The 20130-nt window shown below is 37.4% G+C and overlaps 2 protein-coding genes across 2 annotated transcripts; one reads left to right on the top strand and one right to left on the bottom strand.

Annotated features, from left to right (window-relative positions):
- The first annotated feature begins 7730 nt into the window (after nt 1-7730).
- Nucleotides 7731-13283, top strand: LOC137747525 (probable beta-D-xylosidase 7). The gene is made up of 6 exons (XM_068487658.1): nt 7731-8189; nt 8376-8687; nt 9502-9671; nt 10063-10160; nt 11654-12418; nt 12537-13283. The coding sequence occupies exons 1-6, from the start codon at nt 7773-7775 to the stop codon at nt 13127-13129; spliced, it is 2355 nt and encodes a 784-aa protein (XP_068343759.1). The 5' UTR covers nt 7731-7772; the 3' UTR covers nt 13130-13283.
- Nucleotides 13284-14433: 1150 nt separating this feature from the next.
- Nucleotides 14434-18072, bottom strand: LOC137713934 (uncharacterized). Its single transcript, XM_068453298.1, has 4 exons — nt 17577-18072; nt 16932-17491; nt 16250-16336; nt 14434-14816 (listed from the first exon to the last, which is right to left on the bottom strand). Exons 1-4 carry the CDS (start codon nt 17820-17822, stop codon nt 14543-14545), a joined length of 1167 nt encoding a protein of 388 aa, XP_068309399.1. The 5' UTR covers nt 17823-18072; the 3' UTR covers nt 14434-14542.
- Nucleotides 18073-20130: the final 2058 nt, after the last annotated feature.

Below are 20130 nucleotides of genomic sequence, written 5' to 3'. Positions count from 1 at the left end.
AATTTGGAAGAATTCTTGAGGATTCATCGAAAACTAAACCTTGTTCTTCAGTTGAGGAATTCTTCTTCAAAATATTATTCTTTTGGGTGGAACCTTAACCTAAAATTTGTGGTTTTTGTGAAATCTTGAAACAAGTATTTGACGTTTTATCGGAAACAAAGCTTTGTTCCTCAATTGAGAAATTCTTCTTCGAAATATTATTCTTTTAAGTGGAATCTTTACTAAAAATTTGGGAAATTTGTGGCTTTTGAATCTTCGAAGAATTTTTTAGGGTTTCATCGGAAAAAAGAATTGTTCTTCAATTGATGAATTCTTCTATTATTGTTCTTCTAAGTGGAATCTTGACTGCAAATTCCATATATTGATTTGAAAAATATCATAATTTTGACTTTTAATATTAGGAAAAATAATACATTCATACATCTTACATTTACTCTCAATCAATTAATTTGTGATATGTAACATCTTTAATCAATATTCACAATCGAATCCAGGACAGCCCACTCATTGAAACATGAAGAGCATAATTTATAAAACCACCCTTCACCACCAGTGAGTCATCAGCAAAAGTAGACTACCACAAAAAGGTAAAGGTGGCAAACCTCAGGAAGCACCTCTAGTGGCCTTGTTACATAGAAAAAGACCGTGGTAGGTGTGTCGTTGATGGTGGTTGTACCAGTGGTCATGGTTGTGTAACTGGTGTGTTGTGTCGACTTTCAACAATAATCGTAAGTTTCTCCGTTCAAATATAAACCGAATTTGCATTGAATTATTATTATATCTCAATTCAAATATATATTTCTTTAGTCTGTAGAAGTTTAGCACTAGTAAACACATGTATTTCTGTTCACTACCCAAGAAACCCAAATAAATATAGCATATCAGACCTAATACAAGCAAATTCCATATACTGATCTGAAAGTTGACACATTTCTAATAACTTTCATGCCTCTATGTAACTTCTTTAATCACTATTCTTCACTATTAGAATCAAGAACCACCCATTCATCAAAATTGGAACAACATAATCCATACAATGAACCCTACCACCCAGTGAGTCCTTGGCCAAAAGTAGAGGGCCACAAGGGGGTAGAGGCAGCAAACCTTGAGATGGGCATTCAGTAGCTGCATTAAGTAGGAAAACGCAGTGGCAGGTGAGCCGTTGATAGTGGTGGGGGACGATGGTCCTAGGCGTGCCAGTTCGACTTTCAGCTGTGGTTGTCACATTTCTCCCTGTAGGTCTCTGAAACAACCAGCTAACGAGTATTAATCCAAGAATGGCAGAAGCAGTGATGAGAAATCGATGAGGCTCTAAAGACGAGAACCATCTTCACTAGTCAAAAGTGTTGGAATCCTCAGAATCTTGATCACTTCAGCTCTGATTTTTCTTTAAGTATTTGATCCCAAAATTCTTCCGAGAGGAAATTTGGGGTTTCTGGGAATTCTTCTAAGAGGAAATTTAGGGTTTTTTCTAGGAAAGTGTTGGAGCAATTCTTAGTGGTAGCTTCAATTTAGGAATTCTTTTGAATAGAGATTTGGGGTTCTGAGAATTCTTGGAAGACTTCCTATGTGATATCTAACCTCTTTAATCAATATTCACAATCGAATTCAGAACAACTCACTCATCGAAACAGGAAAAACATAATTCATATAACCACCCTTTACCACCATTGAACCTTCGGTAAAAGTAGAGGATCACAAGGAGGTAGAGGCAGCAAGCCTTAGGATGAATGTCCAATAACCTCGTTACGTAGAAAAAGGTCGTTAGGTGTGGCACTGATGGTGGTGGGGTAACTGGTGTGTCGTGTCGATTTTTAGCAATGGTCGTAAGTTTCTCAATATATGTGAACAAGTTGAAGAATATTATTTCGTGAATGGCATAAGTAGCGATGAGAAGTTATACGAGGCTTTGAAGACGAAAACCATCTTCACAGTTGAAATCCTTAATTTCCAACATGATAGAATCATTTTCACTGTTGAAGTATTGTCCCTCGGAGTGAAATCTTTACTAGAAATTTGGAAAATTGGGGTTTTTGTGAAATCATAGAAGAATTTTTAGTAGTTTCATTGAAAATAAAACTTTGTTCTTCAATTCATGAATTCTTCTTCGACATATTGTTCTTGTGAGCGGAATCTTGATTGAAAATTTACGGATATTGGGGTTTTCCGAAATCTTAGAAGAAATCTTGAAGGTTTCATCAGAAATAGAGCTGTATTCTTTAATTAAGGAATTCTTCCTCAAATTAATGTTCTTTTGAGTGAATCTTTACTGGAAATTTGTGAAATTTTAGATTTTTGAGGAATTTGGATGAATTCTTGAGGATTCATCGAAAACCAAACCTTGTTCTTAAGTTGACAAATTTATCTTCAAAATAGTATTCTTCTGGGTGGAACCTTAACATAAAATTTGTGATTTTTGCGAAATCTTGAAACAATTTTTTGATGTTTCATCAGAAACAAAGCTTTGTTCTTCAATTGGGAAATTCTTCTTTGATATATTATTCTTCTAAGTGGAATATTTACTAAAAATTTGGGAAATTTGTGGCTTTTGGATCTTCGAAGAATTTTATAGCGTTTCATCGGAAACACAGAATTGTTCTTCAATTGATGAATTCTTCTGTTAGTGTTCTTCTAAGTGGAATCTTGACTACAAATTCTGTATATTGATTTGAAAGTTAACTTAATTTTGACTTTCAATATTAGGAAAAATAATACCATTCATGCATCTTACATTTACTCTTAATCAATTAATTTGTGATATGTAATCTCTTTAATCAATATTCACAATCGAATCCAGCACAACCCACTCATTAAAACAGAAACAACATAATCCATAGAACCACCTCTCAACACTAGTTAGTCCTCGGCAAAAGTAGAAAGCCACGAGGAGGTAGAGGCGGCAAACTTCAAGATGCACCTCTATTGGCCTTGTTACGTAGAAAAAGACCATGGTATATGTGGCGTTGATGGTAGTTATGCCAGTGGTCATGGTGTTATAACTGCATGTTGTGTTGACTTTTAGCAATGATCGTAAGTTTCTCTGTGCTTGTCAACAAGTTGGCGAATATCCCAAGAATAGTAGAAGCAGCGATGAGAAGTTATATAAGGCTCTGAAGACGAGAACCATCTTCTCTGTTGACATCCTTGATTTCCAACATGATAGAATCATTTTCATTGTTGGAATCCCTCAATTTTCTTGGAATCTTCGTCACCTTTACCTTAATTTTTCTTGAAATTTTCTTCACCACTTCTTTGAGTTTGGTTGCAAACACACCTGAAAATTCAATCCCAAGAATTCTTCTATGAATTATTGTTCATCTTAGTCGAAATTAGGGGTTTTTGCAAAATCTTGGAAGAATTCTTAAGGTTTCATCGAAAACAAAGCTTTGATTTTTAATTCAGGAATTCATCTTCAAAATATTGTTCGGGAATTTAGGGTTTGGGCAATATTTTATAAGCATTTTTACAGGTTTTTTTTGAAGTAAATCTTTGTTCTTCATTTGCGGAATTCTTCTTCAAATTTTTGTTCTTCTGAATGGAATCTTTACTAGAAATTTGGGTCTTCAAATTCTTGGGAGTTTCATCGGAAACAAAACTTTGTTTATCAATTTAGAAATTTTTCTTCAAATCATTGTTACTATAAGGGGAAATTTTTACTTGAAATTTAGGAAATTTGGGGGCGAAATCTTGAAGGAATTCTTAAGGATTCATCGGAAACGAAGCTTTGTTCTTAAATTGAGAAATTCTTCTTGAAATATTGTTCTTGATAGTAGAATCTTTACTAGAAATTTGGGGAATTTGCAAAATCATAGAAATTTTTCTAGTAGTTTCATCGAAAATAAAACTTTGTTCTATAATTGAGGAATTCTTCTTTGACATATTGTTCTTGTGAGTGGAATCTTGATTAGAAATTTGGGGATACTGGGGCTTTCGAAATCTTAAAATAATTCTTAAAGGTTTCATCTAAAACAAAATTGTGTTCTTTAATTGAGGAATTCTTCGAATTATTGTTATTCTGAGTGAAATCTGTACAGAAAATTTGTGAAATTTTAGATTTTTGCTGAATTTGGAAGAATTCTTGAGGGTTCATCAAAAACAAAACTTTGTTCTTCAGTTCTTCTTCGAAACATTATTCTTCCGGGTGGAACTTTAACCAATAATTTGTAGTTTTTGCGAAATCTTGGAATTTTTTTTTGTTTTTAAATTTCATAGGAAACAAAGCTTTGTTCTTCAAGAAAAAAGTATTTTTTGAATTATTGTTCTTCTAAGTGGAATCTTTACTAAAAATTTGGGAATTTTGGGGTTTTTAATCTTCAAATAATTTTTGGGGTTTCATCGGAAACAAAGATTTGTCCTTCAATTGATAAATTCTTCTGCTATTGTTCTTCTAAGTGGAATCTTGACTGGAAATTTGGCGAAATTGGAGTTTCTGCAAAATCTTAGAAGAATTCTTGGAGCTTCATTGGAAACAAAGTTTTGTTCTTCAATTGAGAAATTCAAGTTTGAATTATTGTTTTTTCTAGGTGAAATCTTTAATGGAAATCTGAGGTTTTGCAAAATCTATGAATTCATGGGGTTTCTTTAGGACCAAAACTGTGTTCCTCAATTGAGAATTCTTATTTTAAATATTGTTCCTATGAGTGGAATCTTGATGGAAATTTGGGCAATGTTCGATTTTTTGCAAAATATTAGAAAAATTCTTGGAAAATTCACCGGGAACATAACTTTGTTCTTCAATAAAGGCATAGCCATTGGGAAATTGCTGCTAGATAGGGAGTCTCTGTCGAGGGGAAGATCAAATTCGAATGTGTGTGTGTGTGTGTTTTGGTGGGGGGGGGGGGCTTAGGCGGTGAAGGCGACATGAAAAGGATGAGCATTAACACAAACAACATTTTACTATGGTGGGAGGTATATGGATTTTACACAAAGTGACAAGGTAGAGAATTAGTTATTTTAGGGATTTAAAATTCAAATTGATAGGAAGTGATGGAAAGGAAACATAGAGAGTTGATGAGAGAGAAAAAGAAGATTTCTTTCAAAATTAATGCGTGAGGTGACGAGTGAGGGAAATGAAAAGCTAAGATCGAGAGGGTTTTATTGAATATTGAATTTGAATGCCAAGAGACAAGGACGACAGAGGGAAACAGTATGTCACATCCCGGCCCAAGCTCGACTCCACCGTAGCACAATATTGTCCACTATGGGCCCTGACCACACCTTCACGGTTTTGTTTGTGGGAACTCACACAAGAACTTCCCAGTAGGTCATCCATCCTAGGAAAGCTCTCGCCCCCAACTCGCTTAACTTCGGAGTTCCGATGGAACCTGAAGCCAGTGAGCTCCCAAAAGGCCTTATGCTATATGGAGGTGGGCATGTACATATAAGGCACCTCACCCCCTCTCCGTTGGTCGATGTGGGATGTTACACAATATCTCGATATTTCACTCAGATAATGCACATATAGGTACAACGACAATAGCAACAAAACCTTATTCCACTAAGTCTTATTTTTTGCACATGTTGATGCTACAAAATAATGATAGAGAATTAATAAATCATGTCCTTTATCGACATGTTTAAATACAAAATATCCTTACTTGAGGAATTGGGTTGGTCTATCTTAAATTGGCCGAGCCTTTTAAATCCAATGTGTTTAAAAGTAGCTCATAATTTGTTTAACAGGTCAACAATGAAGGATTATCTTCATGCAAAATCAAAGGTATGCAATAAACATTCAAGCTTTAGTTAAGGTTGTCTCTAAGAATTTGAGGGCTCTGTAATTTTTTTTTTAAATAGAAAGAAAACTTCATTAAAGAGAGAAACCACAGGTATAACCAATTCCTATATCGTCCAAATCAAAGGCTGCCCTAGCAAATAAAGGGTACAGAACTCCCAAAAATAGTTAGTTTGGACGTGAATGTCTGATGAGCAAATGCATCCACCACAAAGTTTACCTCTATGAAAATATGCGTCCACCGGATATCGGTAAGTTTCGAAGCTAACCATTTGATGTCTTCAACTATAGAAATGAGGTTCTAAAGGATCTGGCAAGAGCCTTGGGCCACTTTAATAATGAGTATGAGGTCCTCCTTAATATGGTATTTTAAGAAAATACTACTATTTGTTTGAAAAATGGTATTAATATTCATTTTGGACATTGTAAGAATGCCAAGCTAATCTCTTTTTTTTTTTGTTTTTTTTTTAATTATAGAAAACTTCATTCGAATCCTAGAAAAAAAGATGATTTTTACAGGAAAAATCTTGTCTAAGTGTCACATATTGTCCCAAAATTAATTGTATTTTGTTCCCTGATAGTGAGAAATTACAAAAATGCCCTTGATGGGCTAAGTGAAATCCTACAAGAAAATCCCAAGTGAATATCTGAGTCTTTTTCAGTCTTTGTCTCTTTTTTTGTCCTTCTAGATAGTACATGGTCTTATGAACACTTGAGAGAGAATGAGTCGTAAATCGGACGAGGAATTTCACTTTTTCAATCTTGGTTGTGCAAACATTTGCTTCTCGACCTTTGCCTAAGGATTTTTGGGCAATGATTTTGCATGACTGTCGCACAAGTGTATGAACTCCTAATTTTTTTTTTTTTCCCTCAAAATATTGTTCATTTAAATGCAAACAAAAACTAAATACAAAAGAAAGAAAGAAAAATTCTAAAATTAATACACAAGCGATTTACAAATTGTTTATGGATTGTTTTTGGGAATCATCTTCAATATGTTTTCTGCTCGCACCCTTCTTTTTCTTCTTTGCCCTTTTTTTGCTGCTAGGTATTTTGCCGATTTTGGCTTCGGTCCCTTCTTTTATTCTTGTTCACTGGCATAATTGGGGTGGATTAAGGTGAATATAGATAGCTCTTGTTCTATGCGAGTTTTGGAGGGATTTTTCGTACCAGTGAGGCCTAAGTCCTTGACCTTTTTTTTTCTTGTCAGAATTGTGAGTTAGGTGGCAGCGAAAATTTTAGCTTTTATTGAGACAATTCATGTCACTGGGTTTGTGATTGGAAACACCTTATATTGAAACTAATTCCACTTTGGTTCTGCATTACTTATATAAGGCTATATCTATAGTTCCATGGTTTTACTGATAGATTGAAATAATTGTTTATGGTGTCTTCGTCAGATGAATTTTGTTCATACACATATCTATTAGGAAGGCAACCAGGTCGCCGACTTGCTAGCCTTTTATGGTGTTGCAACTTACGTTTATCGTTGGTGGTCTATTATCCCTCAATTTGCAGTCTCTCCTCAAATATGTGATTTGTCTTATTTTCTTACTATTTGCGTTGACTATTTGCTTGTGGGTTTTAGCTTAGTTCCCCTGCTTGTACATTTTTATTAATAAAATTTGATAGGGAGGGGATTTTTGGATGCAATGGTCATTTTTCCTTTGACAAAGAATAGATGTCTCACACACAATTACTATTGACGAAAAACTAATCTCACATAATCCTTCGTTACTTTAAAAAAAAATTTAATTTAGTTTAAACCACAAAACAAAGATGATTTTCCAGAAAATAAATTCGTAATGGATATTTTGTTAAATGAAAACTTACTTAAAAACGAACATTTTAAGCAATGAATTAAACTTTGGATTAGAGGTTGATCTCAAATCAACACTGTATTTTCAACCAAAATAGTCGGTTCAGTCATGAGTGAAAGAGACCTTTTGTCCATGCCCAGCCAGCGGCTGCCCTTATAAACTCTCCCTCTCTTTCATTCCTTCTGCGTTCATTTCTGCATCTAACCAAACCACTCACAATGAAACTCCATTCACACGCTCCTCCTCCCTCAGCCCTTATCTTCTTCTTCACCACCGCCCTCCTCCTCCTCCACCCTACCGAGTCAACTCAGCCTCCATATTCCTGTGACTCGTCCCAACCCTCCACCAGCTCCTACCCTTTTTGCAAAACCACTCTCCCCATCAACCAACGAGTCCAGGACCTCATCTCCCGCCTCACATTGGACGAGAAAATCTCCCAACTCGTTAACTCGGCCCCTCCGATTCCCCGACTCGGTATCCCGAGTTACGAGTGGTGGTCCGAGGCTTTACACGGCGTCGCCGACGTCGGCAAAGGCATTAAACTTTACCCCACCATTCACAACGCCACGAGCTTCCCTCAAGTCATCCTCACCGCCGCTTCTTTCAACGACCATCTCTGGTACCGCATTGGCCAGGTGAGTCCGATTCACCGAGTCAAAAAACCCAACTCGGCTTCGATCAGTTACTTTTTTCTGGCCGAAATAATTACAACCCAATGCGTTTTTTTTTTAATGCAGATCAAACCCAAGTCCTAATTTTTGTGCTCTTGTTCAAAAACATTGAAAATAAATAGAATGCGCTTCTTTCCCCTTCATTTTCAGGCGATTGGGACTGAAGCTCGAGCAGTGTACAATGCCGGACAAGCAACAGGGATGACATTTTGGGCACCTAATATCAACATCTTCAGGGACCCGAGATGGGGGAGAGGGCAAGAGACCCCTGGCGAAGATCCAACGGTCACGGGGAGATACGCCGTGTCGTATGTGAGAGGGGTTCAAGGTGATTCCTTCTATGGCGGGAAGCATAAGCTTGGTGCCGGTGGACGTCTTCAAGCTTCAGCTTGCTGCAAGCATTTCACAGCTTACGATTTGGACAATTGGAACAATATCACTCGATTTGGCTTCGACGCTCGTGTGAGTTCTTCTCTTTATTTATTTTTTCATCTATTGGTCAATTAATTATCGAAAATATTTATTCTCTTTTTATCTAAAAGTATTTGGAACTTGGTACTTAAAACGTTTTTTATTTTTTATTTTGTGTTCTTTTAGGTTTTCAGTCCCTCTGTGACTTTATTCAAGATTCCTCTGCTTGATTGGTGTGCCATAGATCTATATATTTGTTCTGATAATATAAAAAAAATTAAAAATTTTGAATTTGTCGGTAAATAATTCGTTTCAATGAATTTTCCTCATGTTCCCGTGCCGTGAGTGGTCGGCCTGAATTTTCCACATCTTGGTATTCTCCTCTTCTTGGATAAAATAATAACCAAAAAAAATAATAATAATAATTTCCACTTATCTTTTCTTCATGCATTCTCTTCTCTTTTATTCTCTTCTCTTCCTATTATACGGCTTAGCTGAACTCCCTCTCTCTTTAGTGTAAAAATATCGATGTACTAAAAAAAACACATTATAATATATATCTCTTTTTATTTTTGTAATTTATGTATAACCAATATAATTATGTGTTTTTTTAAGTATAAATAAACACTTATTTATACAATATATGATAAATTTACTTAAATCCGTTTAGCTGCCTAGGCACTGGGCTCCATCTTCCCGTCCGACTAGCGTCTAGTGTTTTTTAGGACCTTGATTTAAATCGAAAAATAAAATAAAAATTAATGAAATTATATGTAATTAACTTGTAAATGTGTATTTTTTATTGTACTTTTATTAGATTTTAACACTAGTATAACTTTATGTATTTGTTGCATGTGTTGTGCAGGTGACACAGCAAGACCTAGCAGACACATACGAGCCTCCGTTCCAAAAATGCGTGCAGGAAGGCCAAGCAAGTGGCTTAATGTGTGCCTATAACCGCATCAATGGGGTTCCAAGCTGTGCAGATCACAATCTCCTAACCAAGGTTGCAAGAGGACAATGGGACTTTCATGGGTACTTCACTATCACCAAACTCCATTTTTCTTCACCCTTTTCCTTTAACTTTAATCTTTTGTCTTTTTTTGTTTTACTTTTTCCATCAAATATCGTCAGGAAATATATGCTAATATATTAGCCAATCATAGATAGTTGTCGACATGTATGATTTAGTCAGTTGTTTATAGTTGTCGACGTATCAAATTATGTGCTAGTCATTAAGGTTTGAGTTGACTAGTAGCTAAAATTGCACCACCCATAATATTACGAGGTCAGAAATTTGGTACAAAATGTACTGTTGTTTTTGCCAAATTTACAAAGATTCGAGTTCTTAATTTAATAAATGAACGGAGGAAATGCTAATTAAAGAAAAATCAGGATTTATTGAGCTAAACTGGGAAGTGATCAGGTACATCACGTCGGACTGCGATGCTGTCTCCATCATCTACGATGTACAAGGATACGCTAAAAAGCCTGAGGATGCAGTCGTTGATGTGCTCAAAGCAGGTATGGACCACCATAGCACCAATCTCCTATCTTATTATCCATTTTTTGGTTTTTTCCTCTTTTTTCTTGTATCTTGTTTAGGGTAACACGACATGTGTCTATGTTTCTCACTTTTGTTTTTTGGCTTTTTGTTGGGTAATTGTAAAATCCCCTCCTGTTTGCAAGTGACATTTTACCATATTGATGAAAATGTATTATATCTTTGTATGATGGTGTGAGTTCAAACTCCGTCAATGACTAATCTAATATTTAATTAGTGGTCCTTTACCACATTGATGAAAATATGTTATACCTTTGTATGTCAGTGTGAGTTTAAACTCCGTCGATAACTAATCTAGCATTTAATTTACTAACACTATTATTCGAATAAAATAAAAACATCCGCGCCTAGTTGTCATGGCCCATTTATGAACTCATATGGGCCCCAATCACTTTAAATCGACCTTTTGGGATTTTCAATTTTTCTTTTACTAAAAGTCAAAACAAAAATGAAACTGTCCCTCCAATCCATTATCAACTTAGAGTGGCCACTTTCTTAGTTTTGCTTTACGATATTTTATGAAGCCCAAAAACTGTGTGTGTGTAAATATAAAAATTTTAAAATTTATTACATATATATGTAAAAGAGAAAGGTTAGGGAGACGTGTGAAAAAAAAGAGAATTACATTACTACTTATAATTTTATTTTGTAATAGAAGATTAAATTATTTTTTCGTCCTCTTTTAATTGACGAAGATAATTTTATTAATAGGTATTTAGATTTGGTATATAATGTATATTGTATAGAGCCAAGGATTAAACAGAAAAAGAAAGGAATCTTGAATTATGGAGTCTAATTAGTCCAAATTTGATTGAGATATTTCAAAAAGCTATATAGCTCTAGTCTGTAGCATGCTTCTCTACTTTGATTAGTGTTGTAAAAATGAACTTATTCTTTTTTGGGTACACAGCCTCTAATAGCATGTGAAATATGTACAGATAGATAATCATCCTTTAGGTCCCCTTATTTTGGCCTGCCGAGATTTACTTTCAAGATTTTGGCAATGCAAACTTCGGCATGTCTATATAGAAAAGAATTTTGTGGTTGACAGTTTAGCGACCTATGGTCTTGATTTAGATTTAGGTAATTTTTATTTTGATACTCTTTGTTCAGTCAGTTTTATTTATGAGGATCGACTTGGGCTATGCTGATCTAGATTTATTATTGAGTGAGTTTATTTGGACTCTTGCTTTTAGCCCCGTTTTTCAACCAAAAAAGAAATATGTATAGAACCAGTTGAAAACAGGTTCTATTTTGAGATGTTTCTAGTATCATTTCCCTTTTGATAGTAAGAAGTGAACATAAAATTGGGTAAAGATTAAAAAAAAAAAAAAAAAAAGATTTAAAAAGATTTGAAAGAATTGGCTTCTGATTAGTCCAAGTTTAACTAAGGAACATAAAAAAGCTAGCTCTAACATGATTATATATTATATACTATATACAAACGTTGCAGGCATGGATGTGAACTGTGGATCCTACTTGAAGGATCACACAAAATCAGCAGTGGAGCAGAAAAAGCTTGAAGTGTCAAAAATAGACAGAGCACTCCACAACCTCTTCTCAGTGAGGATGAGGCTAGGCCTGTTTGATGGCAGTCCACTCAACCAACCCTATGGCAGCCTTGGTCCAGACCAAGTGTGCTCCCAACTACACCAGGCTCTAGCCCTAGAAGCTGCTCAAGATGGAATAGTGCTTTTGAAAAACTCTGGCAGGCTTCTCCCACTCCCAAAAGCAAAAGCCATTTCACTTGCTGTCATTGGTCCCCATGCCAATGCTTTAGAAGCACTTCTGGGAAACTACCATGGTCCTCCATGCAAATCCATCACCCCATTAGAAGCACTTCAAGGCTACGCTAAGAACATAAATTATCACCTGGGTTGTGATTCAGTTGAGTGTCCCCAAGCTGCTTTTGATGAAGCTGCTGGAACAGCAAAAGAAGCAGATTATGTGGTTTTGATTGTGGGATTGGACCAAAGTCAAGAGAGAGAGGAACTTGATAGATTGCAATTGGGATTGCCTGGGAAGCAGCAGGAGCTAATTAGGAGTGTGGCTAAAGTTGCCAAGAAACCTGTTATTCTCGTGATTCTTAGTGGGGGTCCAGTTGACATTTCTTTTGCTAAACATAACAAAAATATTGGAAGCATCTTGTGGGCTGGATATCCAGGTGAAGCTGGTGGAATTGCCCTTGCTGAAATCATCTTTGGTGAACACAACCCAGGTAAAAGTTGGTTTGATTGACAATTCAAATCTTTGATTAACAGTCGGATAACATAACATGTTAGGTAGAGAAGGTTTTAACGATAAAATGTTTGACGTGTTTGATGCGTGCTATGCAGGTGGAAGATTGCCAATGGCTTGGTACACACAAGATTATGTCAAAATGCCAATGACAGACATGAGAATGAGGTGTGAACCGAAAACAGGCTATCCTGGTCGAACTTACAGATTCTACACAGGCAAAAAAGTTTTTGACTTTGGTTATGGCCTCAGCTACTCAAACTATGTTTATAAGTTTTCCTCTGCAGCATCCCAAAACAAGCTCTACTTAAATGAATCATCAATTAGTCCCACGGCTAAGTCATCGGACTCTGGGCGGTATCAGTTAGTCCAAGACCTAGGTGGAGAATTCTGCGAGAAAAAGAAGTTATCGGTCAGAGTGAGGGTTCACAATCATGGGGAGATGGCAGGCAAGCATCCGGTGCTGCTTTTTGTGGGTGAGAAAAAGCCCAAAAATGGAAGGCCAATGAAGCAGTTGGTTGGATTCAAAAGTGTGATACTGAGTGCTGGGGAAAGAGCTGAAATTGAATTTGATTTGAACCCTTGTGAGCACTTGAGCCATGCAAATGAGGAAGGTTTGATGGCGGTTGAAGAAGGTTCTTATTTCTTGGGCGTAGGAGATGCAAAACACCCTCTTGACATCGTAGTGTGATACATTTAGGTTGATTTTCAGTGCCGTATTCATTCACTAGGAATTTATGAATGCAAATCTTAAAATACGGAAGAGCCGACTTTGAGCTCTTTCCGGTTGTCATGTGTTCCTAAATTGCAACGATCAAAATCGATATTTATAATTTTGGCTATAATTTTTGTGATGGATTCGTTTAAGTTTATTCATCAAATGAGACGTCTTGAAGACAAAACCTAAAATTCCGATTGAAGATCCCACAAGACGGAGAAACAGCACTTCAACGAACATATCATAGAAAAAAAATGCAAGTAGGAAGCATCACAATATACCATATTAAGAAAACTGCAGAAAGATTGCAGAAGAAAATGAAGAAAGAAGCAGAGAGAGAGAGAGAGAAGTAAAGAGAAATAGCAGCATACAATACTTAAGCTGACTTGGCAGTTGGCACTACTCCAATCTTTCACTAACATGTCAACAACTTTGTCCCAGACCAAGATTCACACCTATGTGCTTGGACCCATTTTTCCACCATCAACTCATGTGTTCTAGGCCGTTGGATTGAAGAATTTTTAAGATAATTTTCGTGTATATTATTGCGATATTTATAGCCTCGGTAGTTTTCGTGTATATTATTGCGATATTTATAGCCTCGGTAGTTATCTCCAAGATTTTGTCGAAGTTATCTTGACATCTTAAGAGGACCTCTAAAAGGGCCGGATGAAGATAATGATGAGTTTTGAGATGGTTTATCATCGTGTTTGAAAAAGAAGCCTTGGTTTTGCTTATTTTTATTGGCCCTATAGAATTGGGCCGAATGCCTGACTTATGAACTCTGTCACTTTTATAGGCTTGGTTAAAGGGGCTACTTCAGGCTTTGCTAAATCGCCTAGTCCAGCATTAATAGTAATACATGAATGATCAACAATCACGTCATATAGTTTATAAAATATAATTTAAATAAATAGTAATAGTAATATGTACGGTTTTAATAATAACAACAGTAGTAGTAGTACCACCGATGTTTTCGGCTAAGCTGGAGAGTGGCGGAAACTCTGCTAATACACTTTTTCAAGGATCGAGGGCCATACGATACCTGCAAAACAAAAAAGCCCTAATTTCCGACCTCGTGTTTTAGAGCCGATAGCCCGCGGAGCGTTTATCCGATTTACCTAAGTTCTCTCTAATCTCTCCCAGTTTTTCTATAACCTCTGTTCCGCACTTTACTTGTTTTTCCTTTGGTCCAGCAGATAGAACGTAGCAGCAATTAACAGCTTCGCTGTCTCGATTACAAGAGCAAACAAGTAATGGATGGTGAGAGCCAAGGGTACCAAAAAAAAAGCAAAATATGGTCAATAGACTTTACCGATACAGCATTGTACACACAAAATTTTACGATAACTAATGCACAACACAGATTTTAGTACACGCATCGGGTCATCGTTGTCTTAAACATCTCGGAGTAGGTGTTGAGAAAATTATCGTTGATAACAAAAGAATCAGAAGAGATACATAGGCAATAAGAACGTGAGATTCCCTCGCAAGTGAGCAATAGCTGACGCTTACCGCTCCTTTGTTCCCCCGGAAAATGGCAACAACAAATCCAGGATCGTCCCTTGCATTCCACGTCATGGCCGGAACAGTCACCTCGCGCGTTCCATCTGGATGGAAGTGATCATAGAATTCTTGGGTGTGAGCGCTGAAGACAATCCTGCAAACAAGGAATTAAAGATGATTAGCTTACAGCTGACTTTTACACTTTAGGCATACACGTCTACAGTAGGATTTATACTACACCAACATACTTGGGCGACTCACAAGTCTGACATATGCAGACATCTAGAAGGGAAGGGAATAAGCGTCAAGTTGAGGAATATTAGGCAAATATTAAATCCGTAATTTCAAATGCAAATGGATCGTGAAGAAACTTCTGATTGACACATCGCCAGGAATATTTTAGGGAAAGAAGGAAACAAACGTCAGAAACAAAATATAAAAAGGTGACTCCTGAGGTTTGGAGAACTTATCCCTTTAACATCAAAGCAAAAATATTGTACCATACCCCACCACTGTAGCAATGGAAAATCATAAAAGGTTCCAACAAGGAAGCAGCACGGAAACTTCCCTTTTAACAATAAAACCCCATATTTCTTCACTAAAAAAAGACCATAAAATTCTTTCCTTGTTTTCCAATTCTGGTATGTGAATGGACCCATGGTCGATGAATGGAACGACATAAAAGCAACTACAGATCTTGAAAGCTTTTGGTCAGTGTAAAGTTTCAAGAAAATGAAATCACTACCTAATTGCCATATTCTCCAAAGCCACAAAAATAGACAGACCATTTAGTTCATTAGCTATAGAGAGAGAGGTAAATATTGGTGTGGACAGGGAATGGTGGGCTCTTGAGGAGGAAAAATGGGATACCAAACAACTCTAGGCACGCAGCATTTTAGCAACCAGATACAAAATCTGCTGATCAAATTTTTCTTCATTGCCCGGTAGTTTTGGGTTCATGGCTGAAGTTGGTTAGGGAGATGGGCATAAGCTGGGTAATTCCTAGGGACTGTCACTCTCATCGTGAGGACTGGTTTAGTGGAGCTTTGAGATGGCCTCCGTTTTTCATCAGCCATTTGGGTTTCTGTTTCCCCAGAGTTCAAAGGAATCTCTTTTTCCTTAACATGGCTAGATTGGAAAGCTGCTATCTCCTAGTTCGTTAGTAGTTTTTTAGTGTTTTGGTGTTGCTTCCTTTTCTGTTTTGTTTCTGGTTCTTTCTTGTTTAATATAACTGTTTCTTCATCACAAGTAAAAAATAAAAAATCTTATATCAACCAGAGTAAAGAGTTATTCTTAATAATATTGAACCAAGATATATGAGATATTAGAATACCCAGAAAACACAAATACAACCATACGCATATAAATTATGGCATTCAGAGGAGTCAAGAACACACATGTTGTCAGTCTATCAGATTGTGGTAAATGGAAAGTCATGGTTCTAATAATCAAGAATCGCAATATCACATGAATTCTTCCGATGAAAGTATCACTCTTCTGTTTTACTTATGAAACACATATACATAAATGGGTGAGACGAAGGCCATGGCAGCATTATTAAGAAGCAAAGGAAGAACATGAACTCACCTTGGTTTGAGAGCTTGAAAGATATACTCAGTAGCATTTAGCGGTAGCTTGTGCGACAACTTGTATGGCCCTGTACCAACAGGCCCCCTGGAGTAAAAAGAATAAACATTACGCACTATGTAAAACTGCTATCCATTTTAAAAACTAGAACAAAACAAAATAAACGACACAAGCATGGCAATGAATAGTCCTTTTTCTGTATATAACATCAATTGAATCCATTCAATCAAAGTCTAATTGTATTCACTATCTCTAGTTAAACAACATTTTCTTATCCCAAGGTGATCATGCTCAATAAGATACAGAAATGGGATTAAAATTAAATACCATGGCTACTACACTAGACTGCTTGTATAACAACGAACTTCTAAAAATTTCTATGAGATGGAATGGAAAAAACACAGCTGAACTAGGTGTGCTTGCATCAACTATCGTTAATAAAACAAGATTGCTCATTCAAAGGCGATCACTATCATCACACAGAAATGGGGATTAAAATGACGATAGCTTATACACGTAGGTGTTCAAACCGAAAATGACTATTGCTTAACAAGAAACCGATAGCTACAGATTCGACTACAACTTCTATGAGATCAAACGTAAACCCAAGTTCGACTAATTCCTATTAAACTCTCATAAACCGAAACCGAAACCGAAACAAAAACAAATGGATTGCACTCACCTGCCATCCAATATGCTTGAACTCCCACCATTGTTAGCGGCATTCACATTCCGGTTTAATGGGAAGTGAAGCAAGAGCACAGGACCGGACCCAGATAACATAGCATTCTCTCTCCACCCAAACTGATAAACCCTCTTTCCTAATCGGTCGTTTTCATCCCCTCCCTCATTCACTCTCTCCCTCTCCATCTGAAAATCCATGCTTTCTCTCTCCACCACCTTCTCCACACTGAACCTCAGCTCATTGTTCCCACAAAGCAACGCCACCGCACTAAGCGACACAAAGCTCACATTTCCGATTTCGAAAGCTCCGCAGCCGGCGGAGTCCAGACCCGGCAACCTCCTCGAAACCCAACTCACCGACTCCGCACTCAGCTCATCGCATTCTCCGATATCCCGGTCTCCAAGCACAACGTGGAGCGGCAGCCCCAGAAACGGACCCAGTACCCTGTGGAACTGGTGGATCACCGAAACGTACTTGGGTTTCGGCAAATTGTGACCCCGCGCCGAGATATCGCCCAAAACCAGCAGCATATCGGGCTTCAGAGTGTGGTAAGATTTCTGCTTGGATACAAATTGATTGGATTCAGATGTAAAAAAGGAGGTGGGTTGCGGCAAAATCGGGAATTGGGTTTGTTGGAATTACCGTGAAGAACTTGGAGAGGTAGTAGTCTCGAAAGAGGAGGTTGAAGTAGCCGGAGTCGGAGCCGAGGAGGAGGAGGTCGGCGACGAGCATGACCTTGAGGTCGTCGGGGTGGTGGTGTTCCGGGATGGGTTCGGGAAGATTAGGGGTGAGTGTCGTTTTGCAGGAGGGGGTTGAGACCCACTCTTCGTAGACGAGCAGAGCTGAGACTGCGATTAGCGGCAACAACGGCTTCCACGAAACCACCATTGTTGCTCCAAGTTGAGGGCTTTTGGGAGTTTGGAGGTTGGGGGGTTTGGGCCTTTGACAGCAAGCATAAATTTGTCAATAAAGAAACGCCTCAGCATTGGATTTGGACCATTTCCCTTTTTTTAATAAGCCAATTAAAGATTCCACTGATAAACCGGTCCCAAGTACAAAGATTTCAGACAAAATACAAGCACTCCAAAGTAAGGAGCGTTCAAGTAATCTCTACACATATATCATGGGAGAGAGACGCTGGGAGGTAAACTTCTTATTTCTGAAGCAAGACGAAAGGGGTAATGAGCTATTAAAATAAAATAATTGAGTATTTGGTAAACTATTTTTTAAAAATATTGTGATTATGAAAGGTAGTGTAGAAGCGTTAAGTAAATTATGATGTAAAAGTGTTCTAATTGTATATAATGACAAAAATAGATATAGTAGGGTGGTTGCAACAACGACGGTGGCAGAGTAAAGGCAGTTGTTGAATCATATTCTAGGGTCGGAATAAGGTGAATCGGAACACGTATACCTTACAAGTCCGATCATGGACTCAACAACTCCAATCTGATTGAACTGCTTAAACGGACAAGTCATGCCAACACATCTTGTTGTACTCCGTAAAGGTAGGCGAAGTTTGCTAATTGCGCTGAGATTTAGCATTCTTGTTTCCGCAATACATGAAAACTTGATCTGATTGGGGATCAGACGAGTTTCTTATATCCTTGAAAATTTCTACAATCTAGGGATTGACATGTGTCGCAAATAATCACATTTCTAAGAGAAAGCAATATCTATCTCTATATATCCTCTTAGATTCTCTATGTTTAATACGGATTTGTTGCCACTTAATAATATGGTTTAGTGGTATTCCTCTTTCACTTGTAAGTGAGAGGTCTTAGGTTTGATTCTCGCCAAAGCCGAATTTGAACCACATTATTGCTAACCCACTGTGATGCTAAGCCCAACCCCTTCCCCTTAGTATAGATAATATCGTTTGTTAAAATACATATTCATTATCCTAAAAAAACTCTCTCTCGACTATTATAAATACCTTCATCTAAGGCAAATATCTGGTAACACAATTCTCGCATAGTGCATACTTTGCTTATTCTCTTGTCCACTACTTGAATCTTAATATTGTTTACAAACTTGATCGTCAGAGAGCTTTTGCCCAATACTCAAGGTTAAGCACGATTGTTTTCTTTTTTACAAGTGGCCCATCCACAACGATGCGTGATTTTGGTTTCAACAATTGGTGTTGTAATTGAAAGTGAACTTATATTTTAACAACCAAGTCACTCTATCACACTATGTCTGCAGATGATAGCTTTATGAATCCTGACACCAACATTCAAGGTGGAAGCAATCAACTCCCAGACACCTTTGTCGTTTCGAGAAACAATGGTGCTCATGTTGGCAGAGCTCTCTTCACCATCGACCAGATATAGGAAACCCTGTTGAAGATCAGTGCTTTTGTCAACGATCTCTAGAAAATTTCAAAGGCTTCTCAAACTAAGAACCTTATGAGCTTCATCAACTTTGAAAGGCATATGAAAGCCCTAAAGAATGCTCGCGGAACTACTATGCAAACCCAAGTCCAAATCTTAGGATTTGGAAATCTGAATCCCATCACTATGGAAAGACATCCGATTGTGACAATGCCTGGTTTTGTCCCTAGCGAACATTGTTGATCCAACTTTTGGAAGAACATGATGGTCGGACTATCAGTCACACCACTACAGGCGGAATCCAAGTTTAGCGCAACTTCAATTCCTTGGACACTGCAAAAGCCTTCCGTATGGAGCCAAGGCATCTTTACTTTGACGATCCAAAGTCATCTGAAGAGCCTTGAATTACCGTAAACTTAGGGATGCTCTGAGAGACGCTCAAAATTTCCTCTCTAGTGAGGTTGTCACCAAGGTCAGAGGCCTTCTTTCTTTAACCATCAAACTTGTGCTTCCTCTTGAGAAGTTCACTCAACCCAGGTTTAAACTACTTCCTTGGGGACTCCAATCTAGATTATCACATCATGCTCTATCAAAACATTAAAACCTTGTATAGCAACAACAACACTTGGATGTGCAAGATGTTCCTATCCACTCTAGAAGGACATGCTATGAGGTGATTCTCGGAGTTGCCAACCCGCTTAATCGACAACTTCGAAATTACTGGCATCATTGCAAATACATTCTCCATTTATCGCAATGTCACAAGCACCACGAGGCCATATTTAACATGGAGTCTCAATCAAAGAGTGAAAGTCTCAAAAATTACCTACATCATTTTCGTGTGAAACTAGTTGAAGTGAGAG

This window comes from Pyrus communis, chromosome 1 (assembly GCF_963583255.1).
Source record: "Pyrus communis chromosome 1, drPyrComm1.1, whole genome shotgun sequence".
NCBI lineage: Eukaryota > Viridiplantae > Streptophyta > Magnoliopsida > Rosales > Rosaceae > Pyrus > Pyrus communis.
The sequence above is the reverse complement of the archived record's forward strand: the minus strand, read 5'-3'. Positions and strand labels throughout refer to the sequence as shown.